The sequence below is a fragment of the Lontra canadensis genome, unplaced genomic scaffold (assembly GCF_010015895.1).
Source record: "Lontra canadensis isolate GAN:19392208 unplaced genomic scaffold, GSC_riverotter_1.0 scaffold18, whole genome shotgun sequence".
Lineage (NCBI taxonomy): Eukaryota > Metazoa > Chordata > Mammalia > Carnivora > Mustelidae > Lontra > Lontra canadensis.
The window spans coordinates 16608932-16630069 of NW_022631012.1; the positions used below are offsets into that span (position 1 = coordinate 16608932).

Sequence of the window (21138 nt, forward strand, 5' to 3'; positions counted from 1 at the left end):
TTTTCTAACTTCATCAATGGTGTCTGACATGAGTTGTAAACTATGACCTGTGAGCCAAAACCAGCCTGTAATCTTTTGTAAAGATGACCATGGCTGTGTCTGTTTGTTTACATACTGTCTATAACTGCTTTTGTACGACAGTGGCAGATTGGATTAGTTAGGACAGAGAACACAGAGCTTTTAAAATCTAAAATGTTTACCATTGGCTTTTTATAGAAAAAGCTAATGTGTAGGAACACCATTCATTCTGTGTGTATTTTATATCCAGCCACATAGCTGAACTCTCCTAATAGTTCTAATGATTTTTGTGTTTAATTTTCTTAGATTGTTTTTGTAAACTGCCATATTATCTATTATGAGTGATAAGTTTGTATTTTTCTTTTTGGTTCTCTTAAAAAATGTTGAATAGAAGCAGTGATAGCTACTTCCTGGCCTTGTTTCTGGCTTCAAAGAAGACGCTTCTAATCTTTTACCATTAATTAAACAGGTTTGCTTTCAATTTTTTGGTAAATACCAAATGTCACATTAAGGAAGGTTTCTTTTATTTATTTTTTATTATTAATAAATCATGTATTACTTTTTTCAGGGGTGCAGGTCTGTGGGTCTGTGTCTACTTTTCCATTTTTAGCCTTAGGTGTTGTTTTGTAATCATCACTGGGCGCTGAGTGTACCAAATGCTTTTTCTCTGTCTATTGAGTACCTATCGATCAAGTGCTTTTCCTTTGATTATTTGACCATTGTGTATTATAGTCTGAGGAATCATTAGAACAAATATGATTTATTTGTATTTTTCTTCATGTTTTCTAATTTCCTTTTCCTTCAACAATGAGACCTCAATTTTATTCAACCACACAAAGTTATCAAATTAAAAAGAACTTCTTGGCCACAACTGTAGTGGATGCTTCTGGCTGTAACTGAGTGCAGATTGGTTAAGTGGTGTCAATTCAAATTCTACCACAGGAAATTCTGTAAGTGGTTTCCTAGAACCAGATATGATGGTGGGGGTAGAGGGAGTGAGAGGACAGCCCACTGCTTGTCCTCTCACTCTCTCTTCCCCCCATGCCTATGCAGTGGATGCGAGCTCTCTGGAAAGAGGCCTGGTAACCGCATTTTAGCATGGAAGAGAGCATGATGTTGGCACAGTGTGGCCTGAGGAGGAAGATGGCACTTGCCACATTGGAGGTTCATAGGAAGAGAGTGGAAACTGGGGCAGGATATTTTCTCTCTGAGCTTCAGCAGAGCGTTAGCAAAGCTACAGGGATGGTGGAACATTGTAGAAGCTCCGCAGATTTAGCAGGGACCCAGTAAAACCCTGAGAGAGAAAGCAGCATGCCATGTGTCTTGATTTACTCCTAACACTCTTAAACACTTCCCAGAGTCACTTAGGGTTTGGAGTGGAAGTAGGAGATCAAAGATTTTGTGTGTCAAGAAGAGCTATTGTGGACTTTCACCAAGTCTCCTAAAGACTTGCCAGTGAAGGTCTCCTGGCTGGCCCAGTGAATAGAGCATGTGACTCTTGCTCTCAGGGTTGTGAGTTCCAGCCCCATATGGGGCATAGTATTTACTCAAGAAATAGATAAATTAAAAAAAAAAAAGACTTGCCAGGAGCTCTTTGGCGATTAGATATTTACTAGCGTATTTTTCGCCATTCGCCCCATACTAGCAATTACACAGCAGAGAAATAGTAAATGGAAAACATGCAAGAATATTTTTAGATTCTTTTGCTTTGTTCTTGATTTTCTTGTTAATGATGCATCCAAACACCACAGTTCCAGATGCCAAATCTTAATTCTTTACTGTTTCTACAAAAATTGAGGGTACTTTCCTATGGGTTCTATCATCGCTAGTTGAAAACTATGTGTTTTGCATACGGGATGGGAAAACCCAACTGTATCTTTGTGTCTCTCAATGTCATTAACTCATTTTTAAGTATTCAATGAAACCGCAGATAGACTTGGCCAGCCACTTTCCCCCCCGAGTTTTTGAAAGTATGCACATCTTAAGAAATGTACTGCATGTGTTCTCTATTCATCTACCACCAAATGTTCCAAAACTTGCCTCGCAGGAGTTAGATGTTGTCCACAGAGCTCATTGAACCATTTTTGAAACTGCTCGTCTACAAAAACAGGAAGTCACAATATAATAAATGTCAAGTGAATTTGCACTTGAGAAAAGTTGGATTAGGTTTAAAACTTTGAATTTATGAATTTGACCTAGTTCTAAATAGGGCATTGATGAGTCCCCTAGTATCTAATTATTTTTTTTCTTCTGTGTGTGTGTGTGTGTGTTTATACAGTGCCTACTTGGTATGCATTTTAAAGTGAAGTGATGAGAAGAAGAAATTTCTATGTTTTGATGACACTGGATTTGGGGAGGGAAGAAAAACAACCCTGAGGCTATAGACTTGGAAATTCGGAATGCATATTTGATCCTCTCTGAGCAATGTGACTCTGGTCCTGTTTTTTGTCACTTGTTGAAGTTGCTGAAATGGGGACATTTACACTTCGTGATTCATTTTATTTTATTTTTTCGTGATTCATTTTAAAGATAAAATTCAGGGGCGCCTGGGTGGCTCAGTTGGTTAAGTGACTGCTTTCAGCTCAGGTCATGATCCCAGAGTCCTGGGCTGGAGTCCTGCATAGGGCTCTCAGCTCCACAGGGAGTCTGCTTCTCCCTCTAACCTTCTCACCTCTCATGCTCTCTCTCACTGTTTCTCTCTCAAATAAATAAATAAAATCTTAAAAAAAAAGATACAGTTCATAGAGTATTTAATATATTATTGAAAAGAGTGCTTTGCCAAAGATAATCAACAAGTGTATATGGTATATATTATATAGACTGATCCTATTTTTTTTGGCAGGGGAATGGGTTGGGGATCAGGAGGGGAGACTTGGAGATGTTCCAGGACCCAAACACATAACAAAAAACTGACACCACTGCTATGCTGTGTATTTCTTTAGTAGATGATGAAACTGTGCAAGATGATTTAGAGAAAGTATTTTTGGTGTATGAAGGCATTAACTTCTTAAGTTTCCTAATCATTAGAAGAGATCATTTTAGTTCAGTTAATAAAAGTTTAACTGAGGGTGTGAATGATTTGACCAGGTTTGGGAGACAAAGAGAGCTTGGGACACAAAGATGTATTTGAAATGAGCTCTGCCCTCAGGGAGTTTATAGTAGACTGGCAGACAAACAAATACTCAAAATTTAAAGCGTCATGTCCCATAGTAAGAGCTTGTACAAGGTACAGGTAGCATACAAAGGAGGGCAGGATTAATTGTGTCTGGGCTGGTGAGGAAAAGTACAGCACCTGGCACCATGCCTGGCCCATAGTAGGGGCTCAATAAATGTTAGTTCCCCTCTCCTCTTCCTTTAGATCTAATGTGTTGACCTTTGCATGCAAAGATTATGATGCCACTGACCAAATATCATGGGGATATGGATTTAGATATTTTTCCTTGTAGAGTGATGAACGAGTATCAATTCCTCTGCATGAAAATATTTTTGATTCTTCTGGGGACGAGTGACCAGTTCTACAAAATTGCTTACCTATGCAGTTGCAAGCTAGCAACAAAGAACAGACCCACATAGCAATACTTGGCTATGAACTTGGCCCTGATGTTAGTTTACCAGCCACATCGGCCGTTTCATTTCAGCAGCATGGAAGCCTACCAAACTTCTAAAAGCAGTACTTATTAAACTTTTCCTAGGCACCCCAAGAGCATAGGTGGGTAAACACGTACTCTTAGGGCTTCGGAGTATGAAGGTTTGGTAGACGTTGTAGAGGGGGATAGTGTGGAGTAATCCACTGCAAACACACAATGTTTGAAGTCTCGGCAACAGACCAAACTATAATATACCTGTTTGTTTATATAGTTGTGAAAACGCTGCTTCAAGTTACTTACCAAGTTAAATGGTTTAACTCCCTCAATCAGCAAGTGAAATTGATGCCCCAGAAAGAAAAGCTGTGTTTATCCTGGGAATGCCTGAGCCCTTGGTACACCATTTGGAAAACCTGGGTCTCAAAGAAAGAAATAATATGTATGCATCTTAAAGCACAGACTGTGTGGCCGGTTAACAAATTGAAAGCATGGTTCATTGCTACACTTCTCATTTCTGACTTGTCCCATCTTTTAAAACGTTCAGGTTGCTCACTCACAGACAAGACATGGAATCTGCGCTCACTTCAACAGCGTGAGCATTAAGGTCTCATACAAACTGCAGTCGAGAGGGAGCTCTCATAGCTTCCCTTAAGATCATCCCAATCCTTATCACTTTTTCTTTATGAGATGCCATACCAATGGTTCTCTTTCTCATCTATTTATTTTTTCCACTTCTCAATGCAATTTTATATACATTTTTTCATGTCATTCTGTAAGTTATTGATGACAGATCCACAAATCCTTGGCCTTATTTGACATGTGATAATTAAAACCTAGCTAGGTTCATTGATTTACTCAAAGTTGCATCCATTCAAAAGTATTTACTTTGCATCGACCATGTGCCAGACACTATACTCTGAGCTAGAGATACAAAAGTGATTAAAACAACAGTCTAAAGGAGGAGTCAGGAAAGTAAACAGGTAATCAAAAGATCAAGGGATAAGTACAATAATAGAGGTTAAGTAGAGGGCACCAAAGTTAATGAAACCATAGGGAACCTCTTCATGGGATAAGTGATATTTAAACTGAGATCTGAGGGACAGGTAGAATCAGCTAGATGAAAATGACATTGGGGTGGATGATATTATAGGCAGGAAACACAAAATGCAAAGGCTTCAGAGTGAGAAGAAATATGATGCATCAGAAAAGGTGCTGTTAGCAGTATATAAAGTGTGATAAAGAGGCCAGGCTGCCATGTTTAGTCCCACAGGTTGTGTACTGCACTACTCGAGCAGTCATCATTCACATAGACTACGATGTGAATGGCACCATTCCAAGCTGAGCAAGGTGGCTTTCCCGTGAGAATGATGGGTGGGGAGAAAGGAGGTCTTGGAAAACCAAGCATGCTAACAAGTCTGTCAATAGCCTGAAGACAATGGAACGCCATTGAAGGGCAGTGACTTGATCAGGCTTGCGTTTTAGACAGACGTTGTTGCCACTGGGGTGGAGAATGGATCCAGGGAAACCAGCTAGGAGGCCGTTCCAATAAACCAGGTTAAACACTGAGAATGGTCTGATGTGAGGTCCTGGAAATTGGGATCAGAAAAAGTCATAGATTTAAGAGAGATGATGAAAACAGAATCGATCAGACTTGGATAAGTCTTAGTTTTTGTTCTTAGACCAAACTAGGTCCATGGTGGTGTCATTTACTGATACGGGGAATCCAGCAGGAGGACTGAGTTTAGGGAAAGATTATTATTTCCTTTCTGGACATACTGAGTGGGAGGTGATTCTGAAGCATCTGAAAGAGAATGAGGCAGTTGGGTGGGTCTCGAGATCAGGAGAAATATGGTTGGCCTGAGACCCAGAAGTGCACTTTGGGCCTAACCTGGAATGTTATCAGGTTGTACTAGAGTGGACTTGCTCCGGGTGGCTTGTGTTCAGGGGGGTGGGCTCAGGGGAGTTGGAGAGGGCTAGAGAAGTTAACACAGAGGCGATGAGAAAAAAAAAAAGAGAGACATCTCTCTCTCTCTTTTTTTTTTTGGACAAGTTTGGCTGTGACGGAGAGGACAGAGGGGGCAGCTAGCCAATTTTGTGAATTTGCACGATCATTCTTCTGGAGGAAGGTTGAGAATGGTGCCTCCCGTTCTGGTGTCGCACTCACTTTGAAAGACCGCAGTTGCACGTTAAAATACCCCCAGCTGCGGGTTTTCCTCCCTTAGTGGAGCCTGAGGTTTCCACAGACTTCACCTCTTCCGCTTTTCTTTTTTTCTTTCTTTTCTTTGTAAAGATTTTATTTACTTATTTGTCAGGGACAGAGGGAGAGAGAGCGAGCGAACACAGGCAGACAGAGAGGCAGGCAGAGGCAGAGGGAGAAGCAGGCTCCCCGCCGAGCAAGGAGCCCGATGTGGGACGCGATCCCAGGACACTGGGATCATGACCTGAGCCGAAGGCAGCCGCTTACCCAACTGAGCCACCCCGGCGTCCCCTCTTCGGCTTTTCTAAGCAGCTTCTCTTCTCTTCTTCATTCGTCATTCCTTCATCTTCTTACATGAATCTTACCTTCCCACCCTCTACGGTTTTTGATTTGCTTTTCTTTCTTTTTTTTTTTTTTAAAGACCTTATTTATTTATTTGACAGAGATCACAAGCAGGCAGAGAGGCAGGCAGAGAGAGAGGGAAGCAGGCTCCCTGCTGAGCAGAGAGCCCATGCGATGTGGGGCTCGATCCCATGACCCGAGCCGAAGGCAGTAGCTTAACCCACTGAGCCACCCAGGTGCCCCTTGATTTGTTTTTCTAAGAAAGCTGTCTTGAAAAGTTGAAAGCAAGTGGGACAGAATTTTAAAAACTGCTGTCAACAATGGAACTTTTAACCCAGAGCAAATTCACTTTAGCAAATCCCTTACAGGAAAAATTTAAATGCTTTATTGCCAAATTGTTGTAATAACTTAGCTCTTTCTATTTGTTCTACTTCTGGACTTCTTCTTCTTCTTTTTTTTTTTTTTTTTTCATTGTTGAATTTTACACTTTGGGTAGGAAAGTGGAATTACGATGTTCCCAGCTAATACTCCCTCCACTTGCATGCTTTTAAAATCAGATAGTTTGCCATTATTTATCAAATTTATACTTGGTAGCTACACTATATGGGACACCAGAGAAGGATAAGGCATGCCTCGTACCCACTGGAAGTTTCTAATATGAAGGAAACAACACATATGCAAAAGAAAATATATGCAAAAGAAAATATAATAAGTTATAGAAGACTGATCCTTCTAAGACAATACACTGCAGGACTTCTGCCCACTGTTCACGGTCACACTGCTTCCGAGAACAAAGAGGTAGAACAGACAAGAGCGGTGGGCAGCAAAGTTTATTGGGCAAAAGTACAAAACTCCCAAAGAGGGAGGGAACCTGGGAGGGTTGCTAAGTATACGGGTTTTTATGGTCTTTTTGTCGAGCTATTTTAATCTGATTAACCCTATGCAGCTGTCACCCAATCAGGTTTTGTCCACGTGTTCATCTACCTCTCAGGCAGCTGTTCATGTGGGAAAGGGTGGAGGGCTCCTTCCAGGCCTGGGGGAACAAGAGGGCAGTAGCCGCCACTGCCCTAAGGCATGCGGGCCAGCTGCAGGCCACCAGATGAAGCTTTGTTTGACGATCCCACTGACTGTTGAGTTGTCCTTCCCAGGTCTGGATTAGGATGCCCAAGGCCATTCCTTTTCTTTCTGTCACATATAAGTAGTAAGTCCTCCCAGCAGGAAGACTTAAAGCTGGGGCACTGAGTAAAATCTAGATTAACAGGATGGGGTCTCTTTCCTCTTAAGGGTAGTTTTTCTCTTAGGACAGGGAGTGGGGGGGTGGGGAAGTAGGGGGTTGGGGAGCCCTTGTCCCTGCCCACCATTCTTATGATTATCCTTCATTAAATTAAATACAATAGATGAATGATAGCAAATAAAAGGATGAAATACTTAATGCTACTGATCATATATATATATACATATATATGATATATATCACATATATATATGTGTGTGTGTATATATATATATATATTACAGTCAAGGACAGCGAGGGCCAAGAGTCAAAGAAGGCATTTCCTGTTTTAAAGTACATAAATTTGTCTAAATTCTGCCCCTGAAACTAATAATACATTACATTTTAACTAAATTGAATTTAAATAAAACATTTAAAAAATAAAGTACATACCTTTAAACAAATCAACACCAAAAAAAATTTGTTATTTTTTAAAATACCTACCATATTTCTTCATTTCTAGGATGGCATCCCTTCATATTTTAACACAACAGATATAATAGCTAACATTCATCTTTGTACCAGGTACGGGTATAAAGTGCTTTAAATGTGTCGACATTGAATATGGATCATTTAGTGGGGTGGGAATATTTCATCTTCTCCCTACTAGGTTCTGTTAAACAACTGGTACGAACTGAAATTCCGTGGCTCTTTAGGGTCCAGGAAGTATGGTATGTGTGGAGACAAGGAGTGCTCATATATATTTAAAAAAAAAAATAGAAAAGTTACATTGGTGAAATGCTCTTACCCCCTTAGCCTAGCTTGCCAGGCCCTTGGGTCTGCTTTGAGAGAATCACTTGCTAGCCCCAAGACACCCATGGATCCCCTGTGCCTTACGCATTCAAAGGCCACACTAGTTTCAAAACAGAAGAGTCACCATGTTGAGACGGTGAGGTAACCTCATCCGAAATTTCGCCTCATTCAGCAATCCTTTACATACCTCTGCCCGTGGTCCTCAGCTGGGCCAGGGAGGCGGTGCTGATTTATTTACAAACAGGGTATGAACTATGTAAACCACCAGCGTAAAGTCAAAACACATGATTATATTGGGTGGGGTTTCTCAGCAACTGGCCTCTGAGAGGGAGATTTGCATGCTGAGACTTATTGGGCCATGCTTTTGGGAACACCTAAAACGCCTTTGTATCTTGTATTCATTGGGTATGTATAACTTCCAAGGAGGGGTTATGACCTTGGTCGAGGTGGTTATTTTTGGTTGAGGGCAATTCCTGGGGGAAGACTCAGCTTTAAGCTGTCAGCCGGCAGCACTCCAAGCAGTTGGGGGAATAAGGGCTTTGGTCCCGAAGATGGGAACCAGGTGGGACACCGCAGCACCACACGTTTACATGTTAATGCACACACACACGTATGTATGTAAGCAGGTACATTCACATATATACACACACATGAATATATAGACATACACATACATGTCATGTGTATTTATACTTAGGAAAATTTAAAAAGCATAAATCAAGCACATAAAACCACAGTGAAATGTGTTATTAGTAAATTGGGCAGATTTATTGAAATCATAGGCTATTATCACAACAGTACAGTGGTTCTCAGGATTGCTCCTGGATGTCTTTAATATAGTGATCCAGCTCTCAGCAGACTAGATCACGGCAGAGAGCAGGAGAGTTTATGTCCCATAAAGACTACGAAGGTGAACTGTTGCCTTGGTCATAGAAAAGAGAACAGCTTTTGGTGCAGTTTGGAATAGATAAAATAGCATTTGCCCTATCAGCAGATGTGTACTAGGTACCCCGGATTGCGCTGATTTGCTCTAGTAAAGACAGACGCATAGAACTGTGGTAGCAACTGGCTTTACCATCTGATTCAGTTTACACCGACTCATAATAATTCTCTCAGATTCATCTGCCTCTGCATAGGCCAAACAGGTGAGCTGAATGGGGGAAACAATACGATCGTGACTGCTGCCTCATCCACATCTTTTAAGCTGCTACTAATTTTTACATCTTTCCAGGGATTTGGTATCACTTTTGGTTTTCTATCCTTAGGGGGATCAGCCTCCGTTTCTATCAAGGGGTCTGTGCACTGGCTGACGTATGAAAACTGGCTGAGAAGGAGGACTTTTCATTTTGATGGCTCAAGTCAGGTTTCGGGTAGCAGGGCTAGTTTGCCTCTTACAGAGATCAAGGAGTATTTCAGAAGTCTGCCGGGGCATTACTGAATATCCCCGTAGGTAAGAGTTTTCAGTCGTATGTTTCCCCTGCTGCCCACTGCAGCAAATGTGTCACTCTGTTCCTGCCAATTAAGCACTGTCACTTGGCCATCCCATCCCAGGATCCCACTGTCACGGAAATCAGGGAGCAATTTCAATGAAAGCATCTGCCACCATCACATCCAGCTACCACAGAGCTTTTCTGCTACTCCCCTTACTAAAGTGTTTTTCAGGGCCTTAGAGTAGAGATAATCACCTGGGCCTCCAGGGGTATATAGTTCAGGGCTGGGTGTACACATTATACATAAAATCACTCCAACTTTGCCATCTCCATGAGCCTTTGGATTTCTTCCTCTACATGATTTGGGCATCTTAATCTCATTGAATATAGACTACCAATGGGTCTGAGTTTTGGCTAGCCAATTAAACAAACCATTAGAGTCACTTTCAATGTATGAACTAACACATTAAATCCAGGCTTTACAGTAAATGCACCCATATCAACAAATTTAGCCCAATCCCTTGCTCTTTGTTTGGAAACTTGACCAAAAACTGTTCAGCCTTTCACTAAATCATGTCACCTCTGACAAGACCAATGTCGATATTTGAGTTGCTAATACAACACATTTATAGTGGTCTGTCCTTATAGTTCTCTCATTCACAATGGTTCTACATACATGTGTAAGCATCTTACTATTTATTTTGTCTTCTAATACAAAGTTAATGACGAATCATTTTCCTTTTATTTTTCCTTTATTATATCATTAAGAGATTATATTGATTTCTTGGGAAATTTGCATAGGTAGTTAATTATCTATGAATTTCACTTCAGGACAGTAAGGGGAGTATTACAAACACTAGTTACAAAAAGGAGGTGATGGGTCTGATACGGTTGGGAACAGCTTCCTCCTCCTCCTTTTAAATTGGGCCTAAAGAAATTGGGGTGCCTGGGTGGCTCAGTGGGTTAAGGCTTTGCCTTCGGCTCGGGTCATGATCTCAGGGTCCTGGGATCGAGCCCTGCATCAGGCTCTCTGCTCAGCAGGAAGCCTGCTTCCACCCCCACACCCCCCACCCCCCCGCCTGCCTCTCTGCCTGCTTGTGATCTCTGTCAAATAAATAAAATAAAATAAAGAAATTATGCTAGGCACAGTCATGTTGAACCAAAGTGGATCTTGAGTGCATTTGTAGATTCAATTGTTTGTTATCATTCTTCTGCAAGGTAGCTATGCTACAGTGGAGAATTCTGTGTCCTATTGCATTTACTTACAGAGCCACGCAGTGTGATATTAGTAAGTACAAATACCAAGGACAGTGATGAAGAGCTGCCTCCATATACAACAGATGCGATCTATTTCGTGTTTGAAGGAGGACTTGAGGAGAAAAACGTTCTGTCTCTGAGCATTAATGAAGACAGAGGAGTGGAAGCCAGGGGCCTGCTTCCTTAGCTCCCTTGTCTGTGGGATCCGAGTCACACAACACCACGGTCAGGTAATAAAGATGGGGATGCTGAGCAGATGCTACCACTCCCTTCTCCCTTTCCTGCTCTCGATCTTTGGAGAGGCTCTGCAAGTAGGGAGGGATAGTCCACATTTGGCCTGTGAGTGAATGAAAGGTAGGTATTTGGTCTTAATCCAGAACCGCAGCTGTGTTTGCTGCTCAAGGCAGGTTTGCTTGGTGGCATGCCAGGGGCACACGGGGCTACCTGGGAGCGGTCCCCCAACCCGCTTCCCTACTTAACTCTTCTTCCTCCCGAACCTCAGCTTTTGGCACTTTGACAGGGAAGCTGCCCTCACCCGCCAGTCGGGTTCGGATTCCTTTGGCACGGATTTCCTTTGGAAGAATCCCCCGCCCCCCGCGCCCCCCATCCCTTACCAGTGGAGATTACATTCATTAGTTGTAACCTTTTGCTTCATGCAGGACACCCACTAAGACTAGGTACCTTCCCTGTTCATGCTCCCTGCCTTTCCTACTGTGCCAGCTGGTATGTGGCACAAAGCAGGCACGCAGTACATAGTTGTTGAATGAATAAATGTTTGCTCCAAATTCCAGAAGTGTCGACACTTACTACGGCTGATGCACATTCCACTGTCTCTGTAGCCCATGGGGCTCGAGAGCCGAGTGTTCTCTTTGCTGAAGAGCGCGCTAACTGGATTTTGTAGAAATGAGTCAAGACGGAGACAACACTCAAAGGCCCCATTAATTCAGGACTTCTAATTTAGGACTTCTTTTCTTCTCCAGTCACTCTGCCACACCCCCCATCTCCCCAGCTCAAAACCCAGCGTTTGAACTTAGCGATGGAGTCGCGCGCGCGTCCAGCTGGAAGGTAGGGGGAGGACAGGGTGGGAAGGCGAGAGCCCCGTCCCCACCTCCCAAGTGCTGGACGAACGAACGCTCGTCAAGAGGGACAGTGGGTCCAAGGCCTCCCGCCTTAAACAAAGAAAGCCCCAGAACTACACCCCCGACCTAGGTGGGATAGTCCGTTGGAGCGCCGGGCAATCGGGGCGGACTGGCGGGCGAGGTGGAGGAGGGTGACTGACCCAAGGTCTCCGGTGAGAGGTCAGGTCAGAGCGGTGGCCTGTGAGGGGCGACTCCCCGGGGCTTGTGTCGGCAAGGGCTCGCTCATCCGGCTGTGTCCGTGTGTGTCCGATGGGGCTGGGAGGGGGCGGGGGGCGCGCTCAGCCGCGGGGCCTGGGTGGGGCGTCCCCGGGCGCCCGCGCTTTCGCCTTTGCGGCCGCGGGGCCCGGGCGCCGGGGCGCCGCGTGCAGGCGCCGAAAGCAGGCGGCGGTCTGGCGGCGCGGCGCGGCGGGCGCGCTCGGGGGGCGGCGGGCTGCGAGGCCCGCCTGCGGGCGGCAGGAGGCAGCGTCGGCCCGGGCGGCGCGGCGGCGAGCGAGCCCGCGCGCGGTGATGTCAGTGGCGGCCCGGCTGGCAGCGGCCGGCACTTCCTGTGTGCGGGCGGGCGGGCGCGGCGGCCAGCCCCAGCGGCCCGCGGCAGCCTCTCGGCGCGAGGCGGCGGCGGCGGCGGCGCAGGGGGAGGGCTGTCAAATTCGCGAGCCAGGTTTTGTCCTCTTCCCCCGGCCATCCCCTCCGCTCCGCCGGCTGCCGGCGTGACATCTGCGGGCCGCGGACCTGCGCGCGCCCGGGCGGAAGAATGGCAGTGCTCAAACTCGCCGACCAGGTAGGGGGCGGCGGCGCCGGCGGGCGGGACGCTCGGGCGCGGGGCGGCGCGGAGCCCGGCGGGGGGATGGGGGCGCGGCGCGGAGCTGTTGACTCGGGCGGAGGGAGGAGTGCGTGCGGCCGCCTGGGCTCCGAAAGCCGGCGGCTGCGGCTCTCCTCCCCGCGCCGTCCCCGCCCTGGGCCGTCGGAACTGCGCGCTCCGCTCGCTGCCCGCGGCGCGCCCGAGGGCAGGGGCAGGGGCGGGCGGGCGCCGGGCGCGGCGGGGGTGCGGCGGTGCGGGGCTGCGCGGGGGTGTGTTGTCCGCGGGCCCGGGCTGCGCCGGGGGAGGGGAGGCTCGAGGTGCGCCTCCGGCCCCCACGGCGCTGCGCAGCGCGGGCTCCGCCGAGCGAGGCCGGCCGCGGGAGGCTCGTCCGCGCCGCCGGAAGGAGGGCGCGGGATGCAGGGAGAAGGGCTCGCAGCCGGGACCCTTCCCCGAGCCGAGCCGGACTCCGGGCCAGACCGCGGCTCTGGTGGGGTCGAGCCGGCTTTCTCCGTTTGACGTGACAGCCTGACTTCCTCTTTAGCAGCCTCGAGGCTGCGTGTGCCCGGGGCGCGGAGGGGACCCTCGGAGAAGGCGCTTTTGGTTCTGGCCGGCGTCTCCCGGGAGAAGTCCGGGGCTCGGCTCACCGCGGCGGACCACCCTCGGTGTCGGGTGGTTGCTTTCCGGGCGCAGACGCCGCGCAGGGCAGCTTCGGAGTCCCGGTGCGGAGAAGTGGGGTTATTTGCGGACTCGCGGGCAGCCCTGGCCGCAGCTCTGTGGACGGAAACAGCCACCTTCGCAGACTTTGCTGCTCTAGGACGTTGACCCTCACAGGCGCCCAACCAAGTTGCGTGGCCAAACCCTGCAGCTCCTTTTCCGAAAAAAGGGAACGGCTTGCTTTTTCTCCTCCTGCCATTTATTCAGGGACAGTGAAGTGAACCCTGTTTGGGGGTCCTGGTAGGTGCAGAGGCAGTCGGGACGTAGAGACCCTATCAAACGTGCCATTCCTTGGTATGAAGCATCGCCTCCCTCTCGAATGCTTGGCTGCCTTGCCGTTACCAGGTAGAATCCACCAGAACATTCTGCAATTTAGATGCAGTCAGTCACCAGAATGATTTGCTCTTTTATCCATTAGATTCAAAATTTTGCTTTGTTTTCCCTAAGCATTTACAGGTGGGTTTGTTTTTTTTTTTTGTTTTTTTTTTTGGAGGAGAGATCACTGAATTAGCATTCATCTTCTCCTTAAATTTAGCTGGAAGAACAGCTGGTAATTGGGGACTCGACTTGTTCCCACTGGTTCCAGAACATTTAAAAGTGTTTGTAAGTTGATATTAGGTTCCTCTCCACCTTTTTTGGTCACATACTTTGACAACTGTTAGACATTTGCTTTTTAAAACATCTTCCAGTTTTAGTCGGCCCTGCTCATGCCATCCTGGCTGCTCCAAGTTACTATACTTGTCTCTTAATTCCTGAAACTTCCAAGTACAAGATGTGAGTCTAATAGGCATTATTGTTGTAATCACACACACAGCAGAATTTCACATGGAATTTTAGTGTTGGGAGAGATGCTGAAGACAATCTTAGCTCAAGTCCTTTATTTATTTATTTATTTATTTTATTTAAAAAAAAAAGATTTTATCTATTCATTTGACAGAGAGAGACACAGTGAGAGACGGAGAAGCAGGCTTCTTCTCACCAAGCAGGGAGCCTGATGCGGCGCTCCATCCCAGGACCCTGGGATCATGGCAGATGCTTAACCACTGAGCCACCCTGGCGCCCCCCAAGTCCTTTATTTTTTTAAATGGAGAACCTGAGATCTGAAGACGTGCAGCAGGTGTTCCTCAGGGATCACAGCTGCCGGCCTGTGTTGCTGAAACTAGCTTCTCTCCTGTCCCCTGCCTTCCAGGCTTCTGGGCTTTTTGCTAGAGGATGTAAGACACCTCCAGCTTCTCCTTGGATGTGTTGAAAGGGTTACAAGAAAGCATCCTAAATCAAGATGAGCACTAGGGAAAAGTGTATTTCTTGGTCTTAGAAAGAAAGGACGTTATTCTTGGGGACTTATGAGAGTAGGACTTTCAAAGATGAAATGTTTCTGACCACCTCTTCTCCCTTCCCCAAAGATACTAGTATCACTATGGAGAAACGAGCCCTATAGCCTGCGTTTGGGTCCGTCTCCAGCTGCATAAAAGGGATCTAAGGAGTTCTAAGGTTCAGGAGCATCTAAGAATTGCCATCCTGTATTGGGACAAGGCCACACGGAGGCTGGGTGAGGAGGTGGTCTGGGCTGGGTGGAGCTGTGAGCAACGGAGGTTTCTATGTGGCTTTAGGTCCAGGAAATGTGTGGTCTTTCTTGCCTTATATAGTCTTACCTTTCAGTTTGAAACTGAATTCTTAGATGCTGCTTCATAACCTCACCGGAGGCTTAAAAACCCTTTGCTTGAGTTCCGGCTGCAAGAGTTTTGCTCCATCATTGTGGGTAGGGGGCTGCCTGGTGGGAGTCACTGCTTCTTCCACGGAGTTTGTAGAGGAGTGCCCGACTCGCTGGTCAGCTGCTGGCGAAACAATCCCTTCTCCGTCCCTCCGTCATTGTTGAAGGTCCTATCTGTGAGCTGGTTCTCGATTTTCCCACCATGGCTCTTGGATTGGTAGCTTGATACCCCAATTTCCCTGACACATTCTTACTGTTGATAAGCTGAATCACAAGCTGTCTTGGTTTGTTTTTAAACCTGCCTAAAGGAAAGAATGCAAGAGGATGACATTTCCTGTCCTGCTGAAGCTGGGGGCAGGAGCTGGCTGGGTTGATGGCAGTCACTTTGTGAAGAGTCAGTCCCGCCCTGGCATCTTGGTCGGTAGTGCACAAGGAGGGACCGTGTTTTCTGAAACTCTGTTTTGGGATAGTTTAAAAAAGGGAGAGGCAAGTGTGGTTTTTAGTTTTATTTATTTATTTTTTTTTACTATGAGAGGGAACTGGGAGCTGTTGCTACAAACAAACTTAGCATTTAGCACTTCTGCATTTGTAACTGTGTCTCTTCTGTTTTCCTCTTCCCACAGCACACATCATTTTTCTTGTAGTATTATGGGACCAATCATCCTGGTTTGCTAGAACTGAGGGGTTTCCCAAGATGTGGTACTTTCGGTGCTAAAGCTGGGAAAATTCTAGGCCAGCCATGATGAGCTGGTCACCTTGCACAGCATAGAATGTACTCACCCACGTAATTAATATAATAATGTGATTATTTCTTCCTAGATGGACCTTAGGAGGTTTCTTAAATCTTTGATAAAGTGAGGTGATTTTACATTTGGGAGAGAAAGTACTGTTTCATACAAATGTAATGCATTTTAGCTCAAGATGGCCATGAAACTCTTTGCAATTTGATTTGCAATTCAACTTTCGGGGGCCGCTCTTTAGGTCTGGTTAAGGCGTTCCAGTGATTTTAAGTGTCTGGGCCTGTCTTCGGCCATCCCCCCTCACCCCCCAAAACAGATTTTCAGAGTTCTGAAGTCAGAATGGTAAGTTCTCTTGGATCTTTGAAATGTTCACTGTTCTTACCTGAATTTGCTGTTGACAGCAGAATGTCACCTCCATCTCAGGGGCTGCCTGTAGACAAACTGTTCCAGCAGGTGGCCCTTCTTTGAGTTTCCTGCCTGGAGGCCTTCTGGCTAGGTGTCCCCTTGCCAAGCCCTAGCTCACACTCGAGTCACCCATCTCCTTGCCAAAGGCAGTGAGTGGCTGGCAGCTGTGGCAGTGGCAAGAAGCAGAAATCCTGTAACTCTGAAAACAGGATTTCTAGCTCATAGTGTGGGGCCTTGGGACGTGTTGTGTACCTTATAGGGCCGCCCTCATCCTACCATTGCTCCCAAGGGCACTGGGTTTAGAGTAAACACGCTGCTGCGGTCCTGCCTTCAGCAAAGAAGGCAAAAGAAAGGCTTTATTTTTTGGACCCTTCTTTAGTTGTTTGGGATCCAGTCACATGATTGGGGAGTGCACTTGAGGGCTGGTGTTTCCTGGCAGAGACCCAATAATGCCTTACATTTATTGGGATCTTGTGTGTCAGGCCCTTGCTGTGAATCATCTCTCTTAACCCTCACAGCCTCACTAGGAGGTAGGAGGCATTGTGATTCCTATTTTATAGATGAGAAAACAGGAATAGAGAGGCCAACTGACTTGTTCAACATCATACACCCACTAAGGAGTGCCCTGTCCTACCCTGGCAGTCTGATTGCACAGGTGGGGCTCTACCCGCAAGGCCATACTTTCAGTGGTTGAAGGTCAGCGTGGTTGTAGGACCCATGGATGCCTGCTCTTCTTTCCCAGGAAGCCATCGGGCGAGCTGCATCCCGAAGTCCTCCTTGCTCTGGGGGCCAGACCAGGTTCTGTCTGAGTCAGGCGATGCTCTGAGGCCTCTGCTACTGCTAGATGTGGGCCTGGCTTATCCTGTTCCTCTCTCCAGCCCCCTGCCGTGCTGAAAGACCTGTTGATGGGTGGCCCCGGGGATTTTTTTCTGGGTCATTAGCAAATACACTATGATGGCTATAGAAAAATCAGAATGCTGGATACACAAAAAGAAACAGTTAAAACCATCTGTAGTCTCTGCTCAGAACTATTCCTGACATCTTGATACAAAAGGAAACTTCTAGTAGCCAGGTAGAGTCTTTAAACCTTCCACAGAATGCTATCAGTATCTTTCTCTTGACCACAGAGCTAACAACTATGCTGTCTGCACCAGTGATTTTTCCAAATAAACCAAATTTTTGCATCTCTTAAATAAATGACTGGCTGCTCTGGTATAAACCCAGTAGCACATGCTTTCTTTTTTTTTTTTTTTAAAGATTTCAACTTTTACTTCCTCTTTTTCTCTAAATAGAGAGTAAATATAAACTCCAAAAAGCACAGTTGTTTGTGCCAGAAACAGGACTGAATCATTCTTTAAAAAGATTTCTGTTTCAACAACATAACCATGAGTTTCCTGTAGGCCAAAGTATAACATGAAATAATTTAAAAAATAAGGAAGAGCTGGAGAGAGATAATCCTGTGGTTCTGAAACTTGGTAAGCTATGGCTCTCCTTTATTATTATTTTTTTTTCTTTCTTTTTTTTTTTAAAGTAAGCTCTTTGAACTCACCACCCTGAAATCAAGTCACATGTTCTACCCACTTAGCCAGCCAGGTGCCCCCATGGCACTCCTTTTAGTTTTCCTCAAAGAAGATTCCATGTTGAAGGTCAAGGTATAAGAGATTGGTGACAGTAGTGATCCCTGAGCCCCTTTCAAAGATTATTTGGCATCAGGGGGGGCACATGGTGCGAGGGGCCCTGGGTGTTATATGCAACCGGTAAATTATTGAACACTACCTCTGAATTTTAAATTAAAAAAGAAGACACAAAGATTATTTGGGTTTAGTATTATTTAAAAGCCCCTTTGTATGAGAAAACTACTGGTTACTAACTCAGTGTTTCTTTCCTGACCCATCGTGTTCTCCAAAAACAAACATTTATAAGTGTTTGTAGATGAGTAGGAGTGACATAGAATTTGGATGGCCGTATCATTTTTATTCATTCTGGGACAACTTTGAAATGATGCGGGTTCTACTGAATATTAAGCTGGGAAAACAGCTTAATATTAATATAGATAATATTGGGAATATAGATCCTAAGAATGACCTGCTACACATCCTGATTCTAGGTCCCCCTGATCCCTAGGCCTGTCCAGGTAAACCTGGACGCACGATCGCACTACAGAGACTGTGTGTGCTCACCCCAGTCTTGACAGTAAGTGGACGAGTGACCAGTAGACTAGTCGCTCTCTTTCGAGTGAGGCATACACTGGCGCAGGCACTACAAAGCTTATTTCTCACCTTGTGCAAGGCCGGAGTCGGCCAACAGCTTCCGTCTCATGCCTCAGTTCAGACCCGTTGGGTGAGGGGCTGTGGGACACTCTGGCTCTGGGAGCTGAGGATGGGGGGACGGAATGATGAGTGATCGGCGTTCGCCAGGGTATGAGGTAAGGGAGAGGTGGCCTCTGTTGTGCCTTAGCCAACCCTTGGCAGGTCCGATTAGGCTCTGCCAGCCTCATGTCCTTCTTTGTAGAAGGAAGAGGTTGGACCGGATGCCTTTCAGGTGCCTTGGCCCCTCCCGCTCCCTCCGTGACTCAGTCCCTCTGCTGACGGTTTATACTGGAGTCTTCACAGACACGGCGTGTATTTGCAGATGAGCTCCAGTTTTATTTTCTAGGTAACAAAGTCAAACAGTTAAATTTGGATTCCAGAAGAACGTTCTAACCAGCGTCAATGATTTAGGAACTGATTTCCGCCCTGTGGCCTCTACTCCCCCTCCATTGGGTAGATCACGTGAGGTTATGTATTCTGTAAAGCATCCGTTTGATTATTTCTTTAGCAGCCTTTTAGCAACATCGTATTTGCCTTCTGCTTGACTTCAGAGGCTGAGAGAACGGGTATTGTCTCTCATCCGTGTTCAAGACTGTAAAAAAATTGGTAGCCCAAGAGGTTGGAATTAATGATCATGACTCTAGGTTTTCATTATGATATTCATACTTTTTAAGGATCTTTTTATTTGTCTCCCCTTTTGAAACTGAAAATTTATTTATCACTCTGTTAGTTGGACGAAGCAAATAGGAAGTACATAGTCTGCCTTTGGGCTTTTTCAGACTTTGCTAAGCCAATAGTGCTTGCTTGTATTTCTCGGTCTTGTGTGTCTCTAATTCCCTCACTCCCACCCTGTGAGTCCTGAGCATCCCAGTGGAACTTTCTAAGGTATCTTTAGTACCGGGAAACCACTTTGCCTCAGGGGAGCCTCCAGAGCTCTTGGTAAAACTAGAGGGATTTGTAGGAACATCTGAGGCCTAGACATGCAAAATTTCCCCACAGTTCCAATCCGTCTCAAAGGTTTTAGTGTTAAAAAAAAAAAAAAAAAAGGTTTCAGTGATAAATTGCTTTTGTTTGTTTTCAAAATAATACTAGATGGGAATCCATAGACTGGGTTTCTACTCATGGTTCTTTTTCTGATAGTTGTATGGCTCTGGGCAAGTCCTGGCCTTAGTTTCTGTGTAAAACGGGACTGGATGGGTGGGGATTCCTCTACATTCTTTCAAGTTCTAACCATCTAACAGAATACCACAGGTGTCTCGTCTGAACTCATGGAATCTGGTGTTTGAAAAGTATCTGCCTTCCGTGAACTTCTGTTCTCTCCCTCACCCCTCACCCTCCACCCAGGGGGGTTGGCTGCAGCTGGAGTTGACCAGGTCTGAGACACACACCCTATGCCCTGCCTAAAGGTCAGGGGTCCTTTCCCCAAGACTGTCATCCGGCATCTGCAGCAGCTGGTTTCCAGGGATGGACACAGAAGCCCTGGGGCAGCTCTCAGTGCAGCCCTGTGAGAATTCCCTGGAGCTTCGTGTAGGGCGAGGGGAGCAGGCCTCGCAGACCCTGTGTTTGTCTGCTGGGAGCTGTGCTGAGCTGGTGCCCACTTCAGCCTTTCTCAGAGATGCTGCATTAGCCAATGGCCTGGGGTCTCCCCTAATCCCATTTTGCTGAACTCCCTAATAACATCTGGGTCTAACAAGTCCGTTTTCCCAGAGATTGGGTGCAATGACACAGGGACCACAGACTTTCTCGAGGAGGGAATTCCCACTCGCAGCGAACAGCCTCTGTACTTGTGGACACACTCAGTCTGCAGAAGCTTGTTTTGCTGTGTAAGACTGGCAAGATGAGGGGAAAGACAGGAAGGAGAAGTTCAGGTAAGCTGGGACAAACCAGCCAGCCCACTGTCATTAAACAATGGCCTGCAGAAGCCAGGGGTGTCTCGACCCCAGGGCTGAGCAGGATGGCTTGTTGAGTTTGGGGAAAAAAAGATCAGAATTCGTAGTTCTTTTAGAACCCTTTAAAATGTTCATTTTTGTGTATTTTGAATATATGTTGTACCCGGTACTGTAAAAATCCTCTTCGTTCTACTTCCACTTTTGACCACCCGGCCAAACCCGCACATGGACGGCTGGTGCGGCGGCCCCGCTCGCTGGACCTGCTCACCCGGCCCTGACGCTCGGCTCCCAGCCTGGCCGCCGGAGCCGCGGACTCTGGTGCCCCCATCACTCGGGTCTTTCCTCGGCTCAGCCCCTCCCAGCCCCTCCCAGCCCCTCCCAGCTCACACAGAGGAAAAGCCCATGTCGTAGAGTGGCCCCCCAGGCCCCTCCACTCGCCTGCCTGGCCGGCCCTGTCTCCTCCTGCCTCTCCCTGGCTCCTTGGCCCCAGTCGGCGTCGGCCTCCTCCCCGTTCACTGAGCCGCCAGGCGCCCTCCGCCTGCGGGCCCTTGAAGTTCCTGCTGCCTGTGAAGCTCTTC

General features: G+C 46.5%; 1 protein-coding gene across 9 annotated transcripts in view; it reads left to right on the plus strand.

Annotated features, from left to right (window-relative positions):
• The first annotated feature begins 12715 nt into the window (after positions 1–12715).
• ANKRD44 (ankyrin repeat domain 44) overlaps positions 12716–21138 on the plus strand; it is a 311506-nt gene continuing 303083 nt past the window's right edge. For all 9 annotated transcript variants that reach the window (XR_004382975.1, XM_032860168.1, XM_032860169.1 and 6 more), the window contains exon 1: positions 12716–12771. Coding sequence is in view for 8 of the 9 variants with exons in the window: in XM_032860168.1 (XP_032716059.1) it covers positions 12745–12771 (27 nt within the window). In the remaining variant the exon portion in view is untranslated. The remainder of the gene's footprint in view (positions 12772–21138) is intronic.